Consider the following 24,216-nt stretch of genomic DNA (forward strand, 5'->3'; position numbering starts at 1 on the left):
AAACATCTTTGAACTCTCTATGCTGATGTCCTTCACACCAGATTACATTATTGGTAGGTATGTATATTAGTACTGAAGGTTTCTACAGGTAGGTGGTATTATAGACAATGTGATACTGTCACAATAGGCCTTATATAGGGAAGCCTGAACCAGGCAGGTCAGTCGTTAACAGCATGAGCAACAATCTAAGCTGTTGGGGTTGGTGACAATCTGGCCACTTAATCCCAATTTTAATTGACTGTTATGTCATGCTTGGGGTACTGTTGTCCTAAACTGGAATATTTGAAACAAAAAAAAAGCAAGAACACTCAAAGAAAATCTTCAATAAATCATACTGCAGAATACAAAACATAAATCTGTCACTTCCTACACATCTTCACAAACCAAGAGAGCTCTTCATGTAAATTTAAAACTCACAAATGTCAATCAACCTGACCTGGGAGAAAGTTCTGAAAAATTTGGGGCATGTGGAATGTCATATGGTGTCCTGCAATGACATCAAATACATGAAACCTTCTGATGCGCTTATCTTGTTTAAACAAAGTGCTAACATAGCTGCAGGTCACTGGAATAAAACACTGCCACTCTTTTATCTTCCATGAATAAAGTCAGACTGAAGTTCACATCAAACCCTTCCTTCCAGTGCACTAAAAGCTGAGAAGGGATTCCTGATAGAGCTAATGAAGCTTAAAATATGATTCTCCTCATATCTAGAGCTGCACATAAAATACAATTATCCATACAACTCTCTATGGAACTCCAAGCTCTATGCAAATCAACTGGGTTTGTTAAACTCCCTCATACCACAATTTTATCTATCAAGCCTCATCAATTTGCAGCCATCATCTAATTAGCTAGCTTTTTAAATAGTTGTCTTAATCTATGGCTAGGTGGTATGACGACGATTTGTATGGAAAAGCAAGTACATTGTGAAGGCCCCCCCCCTGAAATTAATGTAAAAAGTAAGTGCGACATACCCTCATTCCCTCCAATAATTATCAAGCATGATTTTGTAATATCATTATGTACAAAATTTTTCTCATGTCCCCCAAGTACATGTGCACAAAACTGCTGACATTCCACCTCCCCTGAACAAAATAATCACCACCCTCCCGAGCCATGAATTATGAATGGCCCCAAACTTCTATATCTAACAGAGGCCTAAGCACACACCATGTTATTCAACATAATGTAGTCTTATTTCCTATGTAGACACAAGTTGGCACTTCATCACAAAGTCATCTTTACACGTCGACAGGAGTAACTTAAACATCTTCACAAAGATGCCCCATTACACAATCCTGGCTGTAATATTTGCATGTGGCCGAAAAATTTAACTTTTCCCATTTCACAAAACCTTAGACTGCCAAACCAGATCAAAGACTTAGTCAACACCAATCAATATTTTGAAAACTCTGATAAGAACTAGATTTATAATACACCACTGCAGATATAAAGGACTCTGACTTCAGTTCTTCATCAGTGGCACATAATTTACATAAACAAATGGGTCACTGCTCATTATGAACTAAGATTCTCTCCTGGGATTTTAACTAATTTCCATGCAGATTTCTAATACCAGGGGCGCAACTATGGTCAGTGACTTGTGAAAACGAAGGAACAACGAAGTTAAGACAGGTCATTTGAGGTCATCCTTGAGACTCCAAAGAGATCATTGTTTCCCCACAGGACAAAACATGCATGTCCTCGAACGCTGGTCCACATAATGTTTAATCAATCTGTGACCTGATTTTCAAACTCCATTATTTGGAGCCTCAAGTGGGTCAGTGGCTAATAATAAAAAATTGAGAGGCTCTTCAAATTGAAGGAATCTCAAATGACCGAATTCCAGTGTGATGTCACATAATGAGTTGGTTGAGTGTTGAACTTCATGATTGTATTCTGTGTTGATCTGAAGAATGCCAGGAACAAAGGAATAGCACCAGTTTGTCAAAGGCACTGACAGTATATGAACTTGTAAAGTATTTCTAACTATTAACAAAGAATGATAAGCATGTTGTCCTGAACTGTTCAACTGTGCTTTATTTTCTAAAAAGAAGCTTGCAAATATATCTTTATTTTATAACTTCAACCACTTTGTTATGAAAATATACTTTGAGAAACTGTGAAATGACCTAGATTAACAAATTCTTATTCAGCACATGGAGTAATGTTGGATTATAGTCATATAAGTATACAAACATATAAGTCCCATGGACTGTGTTGGCTCACAGGCTGTAACTATATATAGGTAAATGTATTTAAAGTGTCATACCTATACTTATAAACATTTTAAAGAAAATATCCTGCATCAAAACAGAATCTGATGTCACTATACATAATTTTGGGAAAATTTTGTCATTAACTTATTGTTAGCATGTAGACAATTATCAGCTGAGTTTACTAGAGATACACTGTTTTACAGAATCACAGAATCAGACTTCAGACTGATGGCCAAGTAATAGACAACTAAACACTCCAAAACAAGACATCAATTCACAGAAACTTAACACTGCTTTGTCCTTAACATCTCCTTTCCATAAATTGGTTACCCTGACCAGAGCAACACCATGCTCCCTAAATAAGATGACTGGAGCGGTGATGGAAACAGCCCCTGCAACAGCAGCCTCGGCAACCCTCCCTCCACCAATCACCAACACAAGTGACTCACATTGTGACACTGTGTCTGCCTCCTAACACGATCAGCGATGGGGAGTGGCAATAATAAAAAAATATAATTGGGGTTCCACATTGTCTCTTGTCTGTGATTCTGTTTGAAGCTGAGGGGGGCCGAGATCAGAAGTAGTCGTGGCTGTGCATGGCTGTTGCCGATACAGTGATATCCTGCTCCCTGCTGTCAGACAAAAGCAATTTCACACAATCTAGACCCTACTTTGCTTTCATTCTAAAAACTGCACAATTTGTTAGGAAAGCAAAACAAGAAAAAACATTTGTGTTTTTCCATGTAAGAATCTGTTTCAAGTCTGGCAGGTTGTCCGGGAGTGAGGTAATTGTTGGCACCTTCGTCTCTTAGCACAAGGGAAACATACACAATGTTATAACACCAGGGACAGGTGTGGGTATACGGGAACAGAGCTGGAACTGAAGTTTACAGTAGCTGTTGGCACCAATGTCTTCTCATGTTAACAGTCAGAACCAAGGTTCCTCCCCAACTCACATGGAACATCATCCCAGAGTGGAGAGTGATAGGGGTTTAGATAAGAGAGGTGGGGCAGATTGGTTTCTGTATTTCTGTACTCTTCTGTTTTTAAAAGAACTTTTGGCAGTTTAACTAGACTAAACTCAACTTAGTAAATACCTATGAAATTCTCAAACATCTAACATGTTTCATCATTCAGTAAGTGACCACAATTGGGGTTATACAGTGATGTAATATCTCTGGACACCAACAGGAATCACATAATGTACCCTTGTCGGGAATTACACTCAATTCTTCAGCCTGGCAGGTGAATTTTTCAACCATGATCCATCCACTGCTATTAGTATTCAGTAAAAGCTGCTATTCATTGTACAGAAGAAAAAAAACAAACAAGAAAATCCCCAAAACCTCAAAACAAAAAATCAGCTTCATAAATCTGTTACACCAAAGGCACTTCTATAAACCCACACCTACCACCCTTGAAATGATAGCATCTAATTGTTCGGCAGGATATGCCCCTTTTAAACTTTGGAGTTTACAATTTAATGACCAGCAACAACTGACTTTTAATCCTTGGCCTCATCTCGACCATGAGAAAGGTCTTAAACAAGATACAAATGAGGAATGAGCGATGGTGCAAAGGGCAATGTTTGGTGAAGAGTTTCAAAACTAACAGGCATTAGTGAGCACCAAGACAAACTACTTCTGCCAGTCCAGGCATTGATGTCTTCTGCTTGTTTTCACAAGGTCTGACAGCCTGTTACATGATCCAGTGTAGGTGATGAACCCAAATGGCCCCGACCAGATAATATATTGTACCACACAGTAGTCACAAGGGAAAAGAGATATACACATTGAATCAACTCATCAGTTTCAAAGACTCTAGAGAACTAAATACAAAAGGAATCTATACTCAGCTCAAGAAGATGGAAAGATTTTGCATTGTTCTCAGCTCCATTTGGGGGTATATTTTTCATTTTGAAGACACATACATTTAAATCAATATTTCTATTTTTAATATTGATTTCCTGGACCAAATGTTAGTCAATGTATCAGCATGCACAACAACTATCTGTATCTAACCTTTGACCTGCCTCACTTTCTGGCACTCCTGCAAAACAACTTACAGGTTGTATACAGACTGTATTATCAGTAGTTGATCTCACTTGGCAGTGATATCGTTTATTAGTCTATGAAGACTAGAGACCCAAAATGACCAGCCAAGGTTCAACTGCCTACAAAATGTTCAGTTGTTGACAAAATTCTGGTAAGTAGATATTTTTCTAGGATCGCTTCTAATGCTTAATAGTTGGTATTCAGTTTGCAGAGTGAAGACCTTGTGCTAGTTTCAGTTAATTTATTAAAACTTTCTAGATTCAAATAACTTAAACACACTCCAGTGAACATGCAAAATTCAAACATTTCCAAATAAATAAATACTGAATTTAAAAAAAATAAAAATATTAAAATTCAACTGCAATTTTCGTTTCACTAAATTTACCACACATTATCAATCACAAAATATGTATTCTACAAAACCTTTTGCAAAAAGATCTGTTCTTCAAGGTACTAAGAAATATTTCCACCTAAGAAATGTGCTTGTTTTCCTGTTTATTTTCTGTCTTTTCATGTGAGGCAATCTCACTCTGAAAAACCGTGACAATGCCAAACTTTGTACTGACTGGAATGCATCAACATGACTTTGGCAGCGACAAAAATACACCTAATGATAACTTTCAACTTGTGATCAGTATAATGTTTTTGTTTCTGGGTCAGCATTACCAAACTGAACTACCCTGACTCCTACTCAACACATTAATGTTTATACACCGGTAACCATCTCCACATTGAATGTTTCACAAACAGTGAGCTTTAACGTAACATCCCTTGTGCTCTGGCAGGAGGGAATGACACAAAGAATGGGTATTTGGCATTTACCAGATCCAATCAACCTTCATACAGCTACAATGTATCTGCTTTAGAACACATTACATCAGGCAGTCATGAATTACTAACACTGTCTTCCAGTGCAATGGTAGTGTATGAGGTTGTAGTTAGTAGAATTTCAGTAAAACTGCCATGTCTGATCTGGTAGAATTCCAGTAGAGATTACACTCCAAGTGCCCTATGATTGTCATTAGTGACTTAGACTAAATGGCTTGCCTGAATATGTGCCATTCTGCCCTGAAAATATGACATGAGGTTCATTCTGACAACCACTGGTTTGTCCATTTACACTCCATAGGCCACAATGAAAAAGGCTGAATGTTCCTTACACATCCTTAGACCTTTAAGTGTTATATGCCATTCATTATCTTACTCTTTAATGCTAAGATAATTATAAGGCTACAAAGATTTTGAGACAAACAATAGATGAAATCCATATCCTGCATTTTTCATGATCTGGTGCATCAAGAAATTGTATGTGAGATAGGTGGAACGAGTAAGTGAGCAAGCAATATTCTAGCAATATCACAGAAGGGCACACCAGAAATGGGTCTCACATATTGTACCATGTGGGGAATCAACCTTGGTCTTCAGCACAACGAGCTACCCTATCATCTGCAAACAGGTAGAACATTAGGGTCTGAAGAGATACTAGGTCACCCAGGCTGGGTCCCTAAGCATGTATTCTATTTTAGCATTTCCTACATCATGGTTGTATCCTGTTCTTCATTTTACAAATGTTGCATAAAGAGAGAAAGCAAATGAAATCAATAAACTGTTGTATGCTTTTTTTTTTTTTTTTGGTTGTATTTGTTTGTATTTATGGTACATGTACTGTAGGCACTACAGCAGTACATAGCTAACACAACTTGCCCAGATCATGTTCATGCTCTTTCTGACCTGAGGAATGCTGGCACCAAACCTGTGTTGTGACATGCGCCCACAATCAGTTCCCAACATCTGCCAAAATACGGTTGTTATGGGTTATCCCATTTTTTTATGCAGATTGTTTCAATATCCTCTTTCTGTCATTAGCTGAAGGTCATTAGTAGGACAAGACACGAATAGTGTTCAATTCAACTAAGACAAATATTTACCCACATAGAATTAGAAAGAAAATACACAACACCCTAAATTTTTACAGGGAACATGCTTTTGTCAATACTCCTTCACTAAAAAAAGTACAAACACTACACAAGAACTTTCAAACCTTATGAACAACATTTTTTGTGGCTGGTATTTCAAATTAACACATGTTTAGATCAGACAAGGGAAACATTAAGAAGGATCATGCCTTGGTCCAAAACTAAATTAAATAAACATTTCCAGTCAAAATATGATTTGCATCAATAACCATTATGGGCCACATTAGATAATGATGCCAAACAATATGATTATAATGACATTTGGCTTCATACATGATTACAAGTTCCTCTGTTGCACCACCAGAAAAGCATCTTCGAGTAAATGAGAAGAGGAATGATGGAGTATACAGCAGACAGCAATGTATTTTCAAGAGCTGTGTTCAACTAATGGATACACCAGCATATTATGAGGTCTCCAAGACCTTTAAACAAACATAACCAAGAAAGCCCATGCAATTCTCGATTATGTGTCAAGTCTAGATTACCACAGTTTGAAAGTCTCAAGGTCCCTTTTCATTACATTGTATTTATTTTTTTCATTATGAACTTATGCAAAATATGTTTATTTTAGGGACTAGTTGTTAGTCTAGAGGTCTCCAAAAATGTATCAACCACCTGTAGAGAATAAAACACAACATATCCAGGTCAGCATGCCAATGCTCTCACCACTATGCCATGGAGCTAACCCCATCTTCTGAAGACTAAGTGTGACACCATAAATTGTCAAGTTACTAATAAAATTAGATTTCTCACATAAAATTAAAGTTCAGTCAGATTGGCTGTATTTTCAGTTGGATGACTATAGACAAGCACGTAATACTGTGTGAAAATCACTGACTGTTCAAAAGGCATCCACAAAGAGAAAAAGGTTGATAATAAACAAACAAGGAACTGATTTTGATTACCCATTTTACAGTATGTCTGGAAGAAAGCATAAAAAAACAGATCTTTTAATACGAAAAAGGTGGTTTCAATAAGGTGAATGAATGTCGAAAATCTGGGCTGTTCCAAGAAAATTGCAAATATATATTCTTAAACCAAGACACATTTGTCCACTGACTGTAAACCGAAGCCCTTATAAGCAACAATTCGTGAAATTACACCATAACTCAGGCGTATTTCCTCCTTCACCCGACACTGTCACAGATCTTGACCTTTAGCAATAGATCTATATCAATATTTAGCTTTCTTGGATAACTGGTGAGTCAATCTAGATGGATCCCACATCCTGCTTCCCACCTGTCTCCCTGTGTTTATTGATATGTCATCCAGATATCTCTTCATCCTTGCAATGCTATTACAGGCAAAGAAAACCAAATCCCATCAACGTGGATAGGACTTCTGAGATCACACACATCCTTGAAGGTTGTCCAGACAGTCCTTGGAAGATCCTGGGTCATCATATGTAATTCTGATTATTTCTGTATTAATCCCTGCACTATTAAGGGAATCAACAAGAAAGTAGGAGAATAAGTCTGCTATTGTGAAAAGTCACAGTGCTATTACAGCAGCTGGAATGTAAGCTTATCATCAGGAATGAGTCAATGTTTTGTGCCACGGTCAGCAATATCATTAAAACCATAATGGACTTGAATGGTCAGGTCTGGACAATAATGGACTTGAATGGTTAGGTCTGAACAATAAATAACAGTTGATGGCATGAAACATTACCCAAGCTGACACGTATGATGTCCACGTCACAAGTGCATTTGACACCTCATCTTCTCCAGAATCCACTTGGTTTTACCAACAAGAATAACTGATATATATACTTTGGAATAACTGACATATATCCAAGGGCATAACTAATATATACCCACTGGAATAACTGATATATACCAATCTGAATAACCAATGTATATTCATGAGAATAACTGACACATACCCACAGGAATTGCTGACATGTACCTTTTGGAATATCTGATACATGTGTATTGGAATAACTGATACATACCCTCGGGAATCGCTGATGGGTACCTATGGAAATAACTGATATATATCTTTTGGAACATCATGGGAAACATCATATCACCCATGGGACAAAACTATATATACCCTCAGGAACAACTGATATGTACCCCTTTGCTAATTCATGGTATGTCACCACCATACTTTCCACTATTTAAGTTTTATATGAGAGCAAATAATACATTAATACTAAGCAATACAACACAATACTTAGGATACAATACTTAGGATGCTGTAATGAACTACACTGAAATAAGACCTTTCTCAGTATATTCATCATATTAAGAATCCTAAATCTGATTAAATATGTATTCCATGCAACAAACACCCCCTGAAGATTTAATTCTCTTACATTTCACACAAGCAGGTTCACCCAAACCTATTGCAGCTAATAAACTTTATAAAATATCCATGTTCACCCACCAATCCTGACATTTTCAGACAGAGTCTTCCTGGGTTCCTGCCATGGAAAATACTTTATTAAAGACTGATGAACAAATCTGTGAGATTCAAGTGATGCTCATCAGCAGTTCAACAGCTGAAAAAACCTGTCCATTTGGATTTACAGGAGTGTGAGATGCATATTAAGCTCACCCTCCATGAGAGCAGTCACCAGGGTAACATGTGAGCAAGCCAGGGCTACCAGACTCAGACAGGAATCATGGACTCAGACGGCTGTCATGACTGGGATTCTTCACTAATCAGTTAGAGACATCACTTGTCTCCATAGACTTAATGATAATCATACCTGTGAATGCAGCAGGATTTCACAAGCTTATGTTCATCACATTTGCGTGATGAAAATTTTATAATTTTATAAATTGGTACTTGTGCAGGATTAATTTCCAGGTAGTTTTCTTCTTCTTTAGGATCTTGGTCACAAAAGCTTTGAGTGAGTGATTTTAGTTTTATACCATACACAGCAATATTCCAACTATATGATGGTGGTCTGTTAATAATTTAGTCTGGACCAGACAATCCAGTGATCAACGGTTTGAGCATCGATCTGTGCAAATGGGAACTAATCAACTAAGGCAGCAGCAGACCACCCAGTCCTGTTAGTTGCTTTTTATAACAAGCATGGGTTACATATAGGAGAAGACACATCTCCGAGGTTTTGGTAGACAATGTAAAACTGGGGAGGGATTCCTGACCCCAATAGATTTACACTGTCTACCAAGTCTGAGAATTGTTGTTTCTAATATATATACCATCAATGATGGATAATTACATTTTAGATGATCATTTATTGAAGCTACATAACAAGAACTGAAATGCAAGTAAAACCTATTTAACTTACAGTAACTGTAAATAGATAATTGAAACCAACATCCTTTGTTGGCCTTGTGGGAGTGTGGTAGAGCATCTGCCTAAGTTGTGATTCCTGCTTTGCTTGGGAACACATTTGCACTTCGAAATTGATCTTGAATGATATTTTACAACTGATTTCAAACACTCACATATCATTTGAATGTTGATGTTCATATAGAACAAGGAAAAGATAATTTAAAAAAAGCAAAACCCGGAAAGAAGTCTTAACAATAAAAAGTAAAACCTGGGAAGAGGTCTTTCTTACAAAATAGAAACCTCAACAGTGGTTATCCCGATATAGCAAGAATGAGAAGCACACTTCAGGTTCATACCGAAGATCAATATCATAACCCAGACCTTCATAGGTACCAAAAAATGAGGAAATAAAAAGGATTGAGTAAGTGTGGTTTGATGCCATTTTGAAAAGTATTTCAGTTAATATATGTGTGAGCCTGATGTAGGAGGAGAGCCTGAAGTGATTCCAGATCATTATCATTGTAAAACCATATGCATGTGCTGTACTGACACAAGGGACGTAAATCAGGGACAAACTGTGACTTGATGCCATGGGGATGGTATGCATAAGGGATCTGACTGTACTGCAAACTGCATGCCTTGGACAACAGGGATATATGTAGAGGGGCTGAAGAAGTGAACAAATATGCAGCCATCCATCTGGAAACTCTAGCTATCATGGACTTCAGTAAAGCTCTTTCAAATAACTACATCAGTTTGCCAATGAAGTTCCTGGCTCACTTAAACAATGATGTGTTGCATTTCTTTTTCAGGTTCAAATTTAGAAGCAATCATGAATATGTAACATTGTGTACATGTTCAGTAATCATCTATCCAACAGATGTGCCATATTACCAAAAAAGATCAATTCAATTAAACAGTTGATGCTATCTAAGCCCAATCTAGATCTATACCTACTTAATGAGACATCTGATCTTCTGTCAATTAGTCTTTTACAGGCAAAGCAGTAGTCTAACAGTCTTCATAGTAGTAATGAGAACCTTCTTCCCAATACCATCACTCTTCTGCACCATGATCACACAAAATAGCAACACTTTCAATCAAACATGTTTTTCCCATCCCCGAACATGAGATATATTTTCACAACAGCAGAAGAAGGCAATATGTATTGCTTCCAGCTAAATTGTACCTGCCATGAGGATGGGATAACGAGGAAAAGAAAAGTGCAACAGGTTCAAGTTTATTGATGAGAACACACGATGATTCAATGAGTTGACTTCTGGAGAGTTTGTCTTCAATGGGCTGTGTGAGAAAAATACTGGGCTCTATGCAATAGTTAGCAATATTGCAGGGCACCCCTTTCATTGACTAATTCACAGTCTCTGAACATATATAATTTTGACTGTAATAAATAAACCAAATTAAACTGAAAAGATAGCTCAGGGAGACCAGAACCTGAGGAAATCTAAATTCAGAGCTATAGCATTGCAGAGAGGGCAATGCAGTAAGGAAAATAATGTGGTTCAGGGAAAGTGAGACAGATAACGGCTTTCACTGTACCAGGTCTGATTGTTTCTTACTATAAACTTGTTCAGAAATATTTTAGACATATAGTGGCACTTTGTAAATACACACGTCTGGGTTAGACAATTAGTTGACCCATTCCTCCCCCTCACATGACCAGTGAACAACTTGTATAAGGACATCATATTTGGATTTTTCAATAACCTGGGCTACATTTGTCATTAACATTATGTATGGACATAAAATCATAATCTACAACCCAAAGATACAAGTAACAAAAAATCTGTTTTTGTTGAATACTATTTCATTGATCTAAAGGCAAGCTTTCACCAACATTATGATGTCATACAAATATATATTTGTTCACAAGAAGACAGCTGACCAGTTAAACAGCTTGGTTTCATCATATATATTCAGTAACATTGTCCCTGATCCAGAAAGAGTTCTTATCACCAGTACTATCACAACTAACATATATACTTAAAATGCAGAGCTAAGATCACTGATTACAATGAGCATTGAGTTAAAAAAAAGAGGAATCAAATCTAGCTATCAGTCATTGAAATAACTTATCTCAGATGCCAGATAACTATCTCCCTCCTGCTAAAGGCTTGCACATGCGAGAAAATATAACGTGGTTTCAGTTACAAAGGTAACAGAGTACACAGTTATTACTTTTTCATCGTTGTTTGATGCTGAGGATCAGATGCCAAAGAACATGGTAAATAGATCATACATTCAATTCATTTCAAGGATTTATCTAGAACTGCTCATGAGCAAATTGGCAGCAAATATTGGCAGCAAATGTGATCACAAATTTCCATATCTGAACTTAAAATTAAATATAACTAGTCTAATAGCTAAGTTTCAAGTTTTGTAGATGAAACAGTTATTTCACTGATGACAGAGGAAGAAAGTTTAATGCTTAGCATCCTACCATTTAATTGAATGCAATTCAAGATACTATGTATAAAACGTCAGAATTTTAATAAATAAATACTAAAAGGCAATCCCAATTTTACACAAAATAACCAAACAAAATCTTAGTTTGCCTGCCAGGGTTACTTAGTGTGAAATCCACACATTTTACACACTGACACATTTATAACTCATCTTCCCTTCAATTCATTTTGTGTTGATTTTAAGTACTTTTATTTCAACAGACTTAAGAGATGAGCAGATTATGATGAAAGCACTTGCTAGCCCAGTAGGAGGTCTTGGTCCAAGTGTATAGGCAGAGATAGGTCAAGCACCACAGTGGCCTATACTCTCTATGCTCAGATCAGGTTACTTGAACTAATTCAAGTCCAGGAAACTGCCATCTTGACTGTAAACAGGTGATGTGCTTCAAAGCAGCAGAGATCCTGTTCATAAAAATTGTTCTGTAGATTGAGGCATAAGTCGTTTAATGTGAGGGAAGGCTTCCTTTAGATTAAGACAGCCTTTACAGTCTGCTGATATAGTTAACATGCTCCACTCAGTGTCCCATCACTCACCAGTCCTATTCTGGGGAAGTAGGGTCTACCTCAAACAGCATACTGCACTTTACAATACAGCATATGATACTACAACAGTGCTGAACCAGCTGATCATCACTCTAGATACACCAAGGAGCAGGTGAATCTATTCTTAAGAAACACAAGGGCCAATCTATCAGATGGTTCATTGCCTGCATGGTAGACTAATTGTTAGTCTCTGAATACATATATTTGGGTAGAAACAAATAGTTACTTTTAAATTTGAAAGAAGCCCCAATGAGCAGGGAAGTCACAACTAGACTAACAGTTAGGCACTGAATATATGGCACTGACATGACACTGAAAAATCCAAGATTCAGGATCATCACAAACCAATATTCTAATTCAACTTAGTATGTAACATGACTTCTGATTGATCGTAGCTATAAATTTCCTACCATATAATCAGCATATATGGTCACAATTTGAAAACAGATTCACCAAAACCTTTGAATGTATCCTTACACTATTCATCCTCGATATCTCCAGGGTATACGTTCCGAAAAGTCTCCACTATACCCTGGACGCATCTATGGGTCGGCCCGATAATTTTATTACCTCCCTTTGCTGACTCCACTTTCTCACAGTAGCCAATCAGAGTGGTCGCCGTTGTAACCGAACTTGCCAGTGTCAACAAAGGTAGCAGTTGCAACTGCGAAGGTTTGCTCGCCGTGCGACTCACAATTTGGGGAAATCATACATGCCACTTTATAGGTCCGAAACCTTTTTTAAAACATATGCAAGAAATCCATCTAATACTTTCAGAGAACCTATGCATGGTTTGTTTGCCAAGTTTAATCGGTTAGAGAATTTAAAAAGCGAAAGTGACTTGTGATTGGTTTGCTCAACTTCCCAGCGTAGACACCTGATTGGATAAAAAGCCAGCCAAGGGAGGTAATAAATTTATTGGGCTGAGCCATAGATGCATCCAGGGTATAGTGGAGACTTTTCGGAACGTAGATCCTGGAGATATTGAGGATGTACACTATTAGGGTAGCACTGGTTTTTTTCTAGACAATGTCATTTGCAGAAGCCCTACGTCAATTAACTCCCCTATCCTGCTAAAATGGATGGAATTTACATTAAAAATGACAAAACAGTATCATAAATTTAGTCATAAGGTCAAACATTTTACTGTACAATGATCATGGAACACTGATCAACACTATTTGACCATGGAACAAGATGAACGTTATGGAGTGTGACATCACCTGTTAATGGTCATCCATATATCTCCTCTCATCATTCATGCAATGCTATTACAGGCAAAGAACTTGCAATACCACCGACATGGAAAGGACTTCTGAGATCTTATGTGTCACTAATATAACTAAATCTGCAGCTATACAACTAGATATTTTACACTGATTTTTAAACAAAAAGACAAAGTCAACAATATCCCCCGAAATGAAAACCCGAAATGAAAAAAAAAAATATTCATGAACATGTCTATAAGTTATGGTTTTGTCAGATGTTTTAGTGTCAGGTTAGAAAAGAGGAAGATGAGTACTGAAAGGTTTTAAAAGTTCTGTTCTAGAAAGTAGCACTACCACCAGCTTAAGTCTAAATTAAACATGCTGCCATGGAAATACCAAAAATATTTTATTCAGAAATCCAAAACTACCAAAAATCCACATAGCAAACTATTAGACCACTGGTCAACTTTAATGTATAGCCAAACAAAAAGGACTGATTGTTCCAACATAAATACAATAATATACACCAAAGTTGCCATGTTTGTATATGTCAAGGTAGAGACTGCAATTTGGTAGAATCGGAGATTCTACCAGCAGAAATTGCAATTGGAATCTCTACCAGAAAAGATTGCGTTTGGAGTCTCTGCTGGTTGAGTCTCCGATCCTACTAGTAGAGACTGCAATCGACGTCTCTGCTGGTAGAATGTCCGATCCTACTAGTAGAAACTGCAGTTGGAGTCTCCACTCAATTGGCAATTTCCATTTCAGCTGGTAGAAATGCTGATTTATCTGTGGGAATAATAATATGCATTTTACTCAGGCATAGACGTTTGCAGTTACAGATATTATTCAGAAATCCAAAACTATCAAATTGCAATAGTACACCACAAGACCTATCCATGTGCCAATTTTGGTGTAGAAATAGTGAATGGTTTTCGGGTTCTGCTCCAGAAAAGAAAGTGTGCACAGACAGATGGATGCAGAGACAGAGGGAGTGTATTTTAATATCCACAACAAAACGCGTTGTGGGGGATAAAAAGGCCTGACATTCCCACTCAGCGTTGTCACTTATCAAGAAGAACTACTACACTTCCCCTACCTTTCGAATTGAGTCTCTCTAATCAGATCAAAGAATAGGTTGAGCAAATGTCTTGTTTGTTTCCTGTGAGAAGTCAGTTAAAGAAGACTAAACTGTTATCATTTGGACTGAAGGAATATGATTTTAAGCTCCCCTTAGCAATATTCCCACAATATCATGTCAGGGAACTCCAGAAATGTAGGAAATCGAACCTGGGTCTTTGGGGTGACAAGCAGCCACTTTAATAACTAGGCCATGGACATGGAAATAAACAGTAGCGCATTGATTCAGTAAAGGTTTAGTTGGCTGCATATCATGCAAGAGCCAAAACAAAATATTTCACTATCTCATTTAGCATTTTCTTATGTGTAAAAGTCAGAGCTGATCGGTCAAGTATCATGTGTTATTCAATGTCCTCATAAAGCATGTAGGTTTTACAAGAAGAAAATAAAGATACAAGATTAAAGATTGTAAGATCAGGGCAAGACCTAATTGAATTGTAAAAGTGAAACAGAAAAGTACATCAATCTTAAGAAATAATGTCCTTTCGTTTTGAAGGGAAAGTAAAAACATTATAAAGGTTCAAGATAACTCAATACTGATTCCACTGATGGTATTGTCACAAACATGGCTCATTAGACATATTGCTCGCCTTTCAACTACCATTTTGTGCAGACACCAGTAACAGTGCAACTAATATTGATTATGTAATGATCTGTGCGGTCTCCAGTAGAGATTTGAATTATTGAGAGAGGCTTTCTTCAGGTGAGGGTATGGAGAGAGATTAATCATCTCATCATGAAATATTTAAAGGTGTTGACAGGGAGAATTTCTTTGTTTAACATGTTACTATTTGACACAAACCTGTGATGTGTCGACTGCACATGGAGGTGGCAACTTGGTACAGTAAACACTTAGACAATGTCACTATAGCTCCAAACATGTCTTACATCAATAAGCGTCTTTGTAAGAGACCGTCATATCAGACAAAAGACTAGCATCACCAGGAGATAGGGACAGTGAGAACGTGAGACTATTCCATTTTATTAATGGAGAGAAGAAAGTATTGAAGCAAATACTAAGAAACGAATTCCAGGTGATGTAGAAATATAATACTTCCTCATAGCCTTTGTAGGCTTCTGGGTTAGAATAGGTCCCTGGCAAACCAGGACTTGATGGAATGGGTGGCAATGCTCTCAACATTAACTATAGTAAAATAAACACTTCTTCAGAGGGGAATATTATATGACAATATGGTAGCAGATGTTTATGCTACAACACTAGGGGACCAATGTACTCTTACTAAAGAACTTACTAAGTTCCCACTACATTACAGTGAAGAAGCCATTCATGATCTGTGATGAATATCATTAGAGATTAGACTTCAAATCCTACTGCACTATCCATTAACACACTTTAGTTGTTCTTTTGCTTCATAATCAGTCATAAGTAATATTATATCAGTGTGTACATTTGGATTTTAAAATGTACAGCATTCACCTTTAAAACATTTAAATTAATATTTTTCTTTATAATTAGTTATCAATTTATTGCTGTGAGTGTACATTTGACATATAAAATATCTTTTGTGAGATACATCTGCACAAAAAACAGAAAATCCACCGTCATCATTCTTCTCTGTTATACTTTGTGAAAGAATGTGGTACCTAACAAAAAAGGATTGCATTATATGGAGACAGAGAGAAAAAGCAGCTGTCACATGACTTTACCATTGTTGCATGTTCCTTTGAAAAATGTCAGTTGTGTGATTAAAACACAACACAGAACAATGTCTGAAGACATCAAAGCAGTCAGACTCTGCCACAGCTCAACCCAGATAGACCGTTCTTGTTCCAGATTAAAAACTCTTCTCTTGAATTAGATAATCTGTGTCCATCAGATTCCCAAGGGCAGCTGTCACAGATGGCATATGCCATGATCCACTGCAGGATTGCCCACAATTCCCACTGTCCCAATCAGTTTGACAGACAAATAGATGAGATTCTATTCGATTTTTTTTATCTCTCAACTAAACCCAGGATGAACATGATCTTAGAAATCTGTGAACTCCACTTGCTTGAAGTCATAAAGATCAAACGAAAATTAAAAAAAAAAACCAACATGTTTTTTCCCTTGATAGAGGTATGTAACAGAAAAAGTATAACACTGACATTTTCAGATAAAGGTTAGATAACATGTAATTGCTAACCAGGAATTTTTTTTATAATTTTTTGTTATTTGCATACGAGTTGTCTTTAACATCAGCATAAATCAATAAACTCACATATTTATAAAAATGCAATTCATACGTATCATGTCTAACTGCTTTTAGCAGAAAAGAAACAAATATTAACATAAATACAGCTCAAATGTGCATGCCATTTCTTCCTGATTTTCTTCAAATACTTCCAGCTGTCTGGTGAACTGCGCCAATGCAGGCTAACTACTACTGTTACTCAAATACTTGCGATATTTTAAAGAAAACTTCTATATTTGTACACTTTGTTAAGGATATTCATGCTTTACTGAATTAACATGCATAATTCATTACATCTACAACAGAGTTATTCTCCAGTTTCAACTCAAATACACCTGTAATCACCTGCCCTCTACCTCATTTTGATAAGGTTATGCTTACATGGGTTTCCACCAAAAATAATAGGTTTTCAAAGCTGGCATGTAAACACTTTTTTCTAATAGACTAGGTATCAGGTTACACACTAGATAGGGCTCCTTTCATACATGACCATCACAAGATCTGTGATGAGGCACACAAAGGCAGAAAAATAAATCATGATGTCAGAAGAATGAAAACGCAAATTTGAAAAAAAAAAATCAAATTAAGTCAAACATGCAATTTGAAGGTACCTGTTGTGATAGTTGAAATGAGTTGTGTTCGTGAAGCACGCTAAATTGTCTCCAAGAACATAAATGGAAATTTTAAAAAAAAATCTGAAAAACATGTAATTAAAATGTTGAAAAGTTGAACTGAGTCATGCTTCTAATATAGGAAGTTTTGGGGTAGGGGATAGTGGGGATGGGGGGGGGGGGATGTGTGTGAGTAGCATGATGAGTAGGAGTGATGAAAAGTGGGGGAGTAAGTCTTTGTGAAGCATTAATAATACATAATTAAGGGTAATAGTGGGATGCACACTCTCCTTTGCTGTCAAGGGCTCCACACTTTGAAAAGGGACTTAGCTGCAATCAGTGTATCATGCTTCCATTTGTTATTAAGCCATCATAAATTTATTGATCCACAGCTGCCTCACTACCAAAACCCAACCTCATCTCATTGTCCACAACACAACTGCTGCTTTTCTTCTTTACTTGATGAAATATTCCATATATCTTGTCATTAAATAACATTCATGCTGCAGAATCACATCCATCAACCAAAGTTAATCTGCACAATTGCCATAAACAGTTTGTTTTGAAAACAAATAAGTCTACATGTAAGAAGGATTGCCTTGCCAATTTTGTCAGAAGATAAACTTAGAACATTATGTGCATATTTTTAAAATTAGGTTTTCACATTCATTTGAGCATTCTTAATTGATTGTATATGGACTATTATATTTTTTATTCTGTGTCATGAATTTGTTATTGTTGAGGGCCTCACAGTTCATTTATTATTATAGTTGTTATTACAGAAAGGTCACAGCAGTAAAGTGTTTCTCTCATTCACACCCTTTGTGATGACAACTGACTTGTCTGTGGACGTAATGAACAATGGGAACATTGCTAATCCAGACATCTCATTTTACTAATCTGTACAGTCTACTAGAAGCAATCTGTAGTCTTGGGATCCCACTGTACATTGAACTTACTACATTATGCTTCAAAATGAAAGGTCAAAAAAGCTAAATCCAGTCTTATTACAGTAAATTATCTCTAAGTGGAGATCAATGATTAAATCATGCTTCTGCTTAGGCTTTAATAGGTATTACCAGGATTGTGCCCTGCAAAAGCTACGGCTACCATGTCTCTTCCTAAACTGATTAAAGTCAGTGTTTCTTTTTTCCAACAGGTCTTCTCGTGGTATAGTGTTAAAGGTCAGTAATATTTCAGCAGTTGGGGATGGGTCTAACCATGTTAACAGTCACAACGAGCCCTAATGGCAAGCATACCTTACTGAAGGACTTTTTCTTACCAAGAATCACAGATTAAAGGGGTGAGGAGGGGGGCCCTACCATGAACTTTAGAAGATAAATTATTTTTACACTCATCTGACTTTCACAGACTAGACGAATACCTACTTGCAATTCTTCATGGATTAGTTCATTTACCTACCATGCGTACAAAAGCCAGAGTGCCAAGACACATTTAAACCTTCATAATCTGGAAAAACATTTCTTTGTCTTAATCATATACACAGAATAAATGACACTACTTTATAACCATAAATCGTCAAAGAAAATTGTTGACCATGACAACTTCATTATGAACCATCTAGTCCAAAAATACCCAGGTTTCACTATATATCTCATCGGACAATCAAGGAAGTCTTTTTCTCTTACTTCAAGAAAATCTTAATAAGCACCTTCAGATGAGCACACAGATCCATCATCCTACATAGCCCATAGTTTGGGTGGGTGACACTAGTAATCAGAGTCCCAGCCAAGTGAAGATGTTCAAGTGTTATTGATGAGAGGAAGACAGATCTGGCCGCAAAACTACCTGACACGCTAATGACCTGACACTATCAACCTGCCCCATGTCACCCACATTCCTACAGCATGACCTTATGGAAACAAGGATTGACTGATCAGTTGCAGCCTTCTAAGATCATACTGGGGACAAATCTACTGAGTTTCTTTACTGGTCAGCCTTGGCAAATCTACAGGGTTTCTTTACAGACAGGGCAAATCTACCGTGTTTCTGCTGTGGACAGACCAGGCAATTCTCTTGTCTTTCTATCTTATGTTAGATTGTCTTATGTGACACTGATAGCTAGCGGATCATAACAGAAGTGACCATGAGGAAAATATTTAAACCATGCAAAGTTTGAGACACATTTCTTAATAATACATGATGCAGCTGACATGGGTGACAGAACTAATTCCTTAGATAGGACGTGAACATAATGAAGTTGGTGCATGTTGAATAAGCTGATTTTATTTATGCACTAGTCAGCAATATCCCTCAAAAGTTTGAATCAGGAAAAAACAGTGTTTTACACACAATTAGTCATGTCACAGAAAGTGAGTGAGTGAGTTTAATTTTATGCCACATTCAGCAATATTCCAGTTATATGCTGTCTGTAAATAATCAAAGAGGAACAATCCAGTGATCAACAGCATGAGCATCAATATGTGCAGCTAGGATACAATGACATGTGTCAACAAAGTCAGCAAGCCTGACCACCCAATCCCATTAGTTGCCTCTTATGACAAGTAAGGGTTGCTGAAGAGGCATTCCTGGATCTTCATGGGTTGTCGTCACCCAATGTGTTTATTGATCCTCATTTGGCATCATATACATCAAGCACAGATCAATGTTGATCTATATTATTTTCCTCTCCTGCCTGCTTTAAATCTGCCAACGGGGACAAGTATGAGCACAAAATACTATTCTATTGTTGTTTTATTGCACTTCACAATAAACAGACCACCATAAATATCATGAATATTGCAGCAGTGTTACACACCAACAGCCAAACTCACTTGTGTGGGAAAATAAAATCGAATGTCATAGCCTGTGGTATTTTGCAGTGATTGACAAAGGATACAAGTAATGGATTGAATATTGCATAACACTGAATCAGCAATTTTGTAGCTTCTCTCATCAAATAAATGACATGGCTGGGTTTTGCAGCACTTTTAGGAATCTTTGTTAAGGCTTTATCACAACAAATATACAGTGTAATTGTGTCAGTCCAGGTAAATTTAAAGCAACAATGTGAATGTCAGTTGACCCTTCAATGTCAAAGTCAGTTGTGAGACAGTCTTTCTTTCAGAACTCATCTATTGCAATCCATATACTGCAATGCGTATATCAACCACTCGAGACCAATACTGTTGTACAGTTCATCTTTGTGCCAATACCTCTTGAGTTATCAACATGTCCCAGTGCAGAAGCTGTAATATATGTGGCTACATGGCTCTGTATTAGTTTGTTGTTTTCAATATCACAATCAGCAATATTCCAGCTATACAATGAAAGTTTGAAAATCTATTATGGACAAGATAATCTAGTGACTGGTATCATGGAGCAATTGACATGTAAGTCAGCAAGCCTGACCACCCCATCAACCATCCCTCACAACAAGCATGGGTTGCTGAAGACGAAATCTAACCCTGATTTTATTGGATTTTCTGTACTAAGGCTTGGCTTACCTGTATATGTGTAGTTTATGAGGGACACCATTGCATCAGGGTCCACATCTTTCATCTTGATCTCGGACATCGTAGCTTCTCGGACATCGCTTGTGAACATTGCTGCGAAGTAGTCTGAGGCTGCGCTGAGGACGAGCCTGTGCGCCGGAATGCGTTTTGTTCCAGCAATAAGGGTAACATCACACAGAGTGTTTTTGCTCACATAGTTCTCCATTTTCTTCATCATCCTCTCAGAATGGTTGATGGAACGAAACTCGTCCCCAAAGTCGTCCATTCTATTGCCCTGGAAGTTTGCATAGGTGTGGTGATGGTGAACCAGGTACCTGCAATGGAAGGACAACTGTCAGACACATCTTACAACAACAACAACAACAAAAAACCCATTACAAATGAAGGAAGTATTAAATGTGTTCTCTTCTCTGTCAGTAAGGCTGGGGATGTCAGTTTCACTTGGGACAAGCTGCTGCTGCTTGCCAACTTTGTACAATCATCTGTTTGTTTCAACCAGACATTAATGTGATATTATAACAGAGATAGTTCAAACCATGGCAAAAATAGTACTATTATTACAGTAAACACTTAGGACAGCTATTGTTACTGCAATTTGCGGGACATAAAGGGACTTTTGGTCAAGTCTAGGAGAAAGACTAGATGCATTCATCCTACTTAACAGATCATATTAACACATAATCCTCCTCAGAGTCAACTTGACACCTATAATCTTAGACATATAAAACATAATTTGATCAGAAAAAAAGAAAACAAAACCCAGACATCAAGAATGAATTGACTGGCTTCATTTCAAATCTTAGCCAAGAACTGGCCTGGGTTGCTTAGGTAAAAATAACTCCTTTAAGAAAACTGCAGCTGTAGAACAATGGGAGGTCATTCCACCATGACATCACCATAACAACTCACAGCACATTTTGACTAATACTGAAACTAATCAAAACCAGGACATCATTTCACGTGAAATATGACAATCTTAGTGAGGAAATATGTATATGTAGGTATCACACTACACACAATGCATTCAAGATCTTGCTTAAAGAATACACATATATTTATGCGTTCTTTCTGTACAATATATTCCTGTCCCCTCCTTTGCCATACCATTCACACTACAAAATGACTTATGACATTGATCGTATCTCAATCCAGAAATACTGATATATATAGACTTGCTCCAAAGTATTGGGAATCTGACATTTACAACTTTCAAGAACCAAAAGTTATCAAATCAAAACTTCTGAAATAAGAATAATCATGGACTTTCAGTCTATACAAAGGAATTAATAATGTTTATATACTACACGTTCTGCAATTTCAAATCAGTCATAACAATGAGCCTTAGATAGATATAATGTTTTACAAGGTATATACTTTTTTAAATTGAGAGTTCTATATTTCGCAGTACACCACAGTGAATTTGACAGACACATAAAGCATTAGGATTCTTCAAATTCACTGCTAAAGCTTTAGAACAGACACGTTGAACATAAGTGAAACTGTGAACTAAACATGGAAATAACACAGCACACACAGTAACCTTTGAACCAAGCTCCAATCTTTTATGCAAAAGTAATATCAATGAACCATGTAAGTACTTCCTCTAAAAGACTATAACATCCATGAACATGAATATCAAGTACTCATAAGCCAAGCATTAAATCATCCATTCTAAACACAGCCATCCAAGGCCATGACCACAGGAGATTCCTCTCCTGACAGGAGGACATCCCAAGTACAGCTCTGTGATGATGCTTCAAAGGTCATGTGACATGTGGTTGGCTGTGATTAGAGACATCCTGTGAAGCCCTATAGGAAGTGTCCTCCCTTGGAGCCGGAACCATGCTCAAACCATATCACAATTCTGACAAGGAATTCAGCTTTAAGATTTGATACAGGGTCCCAATCATATATGGCAGCTTATATTTTCCTTATATTCTTGCGCAAATGAAGGCTTTGACAAATAAATCAGTTTGATGAATCGGTGTGTGTAGTAATGACAGCCTCTATGAATAATGGAAGCAGTAAATATTACATCAGATTTGATAATAAATCAGCAAGGCATTATTCAAAACAGTAAACAAACAATATTCAACAATAACACTTGCAAATACCTTTTACAAAGTAATAAAGAGAAATAATTATGAAAAATAGATAAATATCGATGTGGACTTGAAGAGGAATGCAATGGAATGTCGACAAATCACAATAGTTGATTCAGACGCACAAGTAAACCTTTATCATTAGCCTGGCAGAATACCAGGAAGCAAGAAGCATCACACTAATACCTCCACAACCACCAGACAGTGTAGGGTGTGGGGTAGTTATCAGACAGGGTGGGGGTAGTGTTCCATTGATGTTGCAGGCAAGGGTGTTAGTCTCTCACCTCTCAAAGTCGAAGTGGAGTATCTGCCACTTCTGCATCTCATACCTTGGGCACTAGAAGTCTGCATTGTCCAAATCATGAGTCTCGACCTGGTTTCTTGGGCGGGTGAGGTTTTATTGAGAGATGGAGTGAAAGGGCAACTATGAGAGTGAGTGAGATGCGCTAGGAATCCCACATTGAACAAGCCCTGTCCACATCTGTAGAAAATCAGGTAGAAAATACAACTGAAGTGTCACTGGCACTCTTCAGACAAACCTCAGGTAGACACATGTATTTGAGTGTAAGTGAACAGAGGTATTTACTTAATACACACTTGGCAGCTTCTAATACTAACTTCACATCTCATCTTATAGGGATGAAAAACAGACATTTTTTTTCAGTATTACTCAATGAGAGTCTTGACACGATTCAAATACAGAGTGAAATGTTTATCTATACCACAATATAATCACAGATATTGGCACTACAACCCTAGACCAACCAGTGAGTGATAGTGGGAGCATCATTCCAAGCTACTAGGGTGCACTGACCATATAATCTCCATATAAACCAACTGTGTGAAATTGGCTGTTAATTGCAGATGTTCAACCACCGAAGAATCTAAACCTTGGTATGTGACCAGAAGAGCTGGTCTGAAGTAGATATAGAGGTTACAAGTTAACCA

At 37.2% G+C, this 24,216-nt stretch overlaps 1 protein-coding gene across 4 annotated transcripts in view; it reads right to left on the bottom strand.

Annotated features, from left to right (window-relative positions):
- LOC137274245 (kelch-like protein 5) overlaps window positions 1-24,216 on the bottom strand; it is a 166,931-nt gene that overhangs the window by 22,613 nt on the left and 120,102 nt on the right. For all 4 annotated transcript variants that reach the window (XM_067807333.1, XM_067807331.1, XM_067807332.1 and 1 more), the window contains one exon: window positions 21,158-21,480. In XM_067807333.1, coding sequence (XP_067663434.1) covers window positions 21,158-21,431 — 274 coding nt within the window. In that variant the 5' untranslated portion in view covers window positions 21,432-21,480. The remainder of the gene's footprint in view (window positions 1-21,157; window positions 21,481-24,216) is intronic.

The sequence above is a fragment of the Haliotis asinina genome, chromosome 2 (assembly GCF_037392515.1).
Source record: "Haliotis asinina isolate JCU_RB_2024 chromosome 2, JCU_Hal_asi_v2, whole genome shotgun sequence".
NCBI lineage: Eukaryota > Metazoa > Mollusca > Gastropoda > Lepetellida > Haliotidae > Haliotis > Haliotis asinina.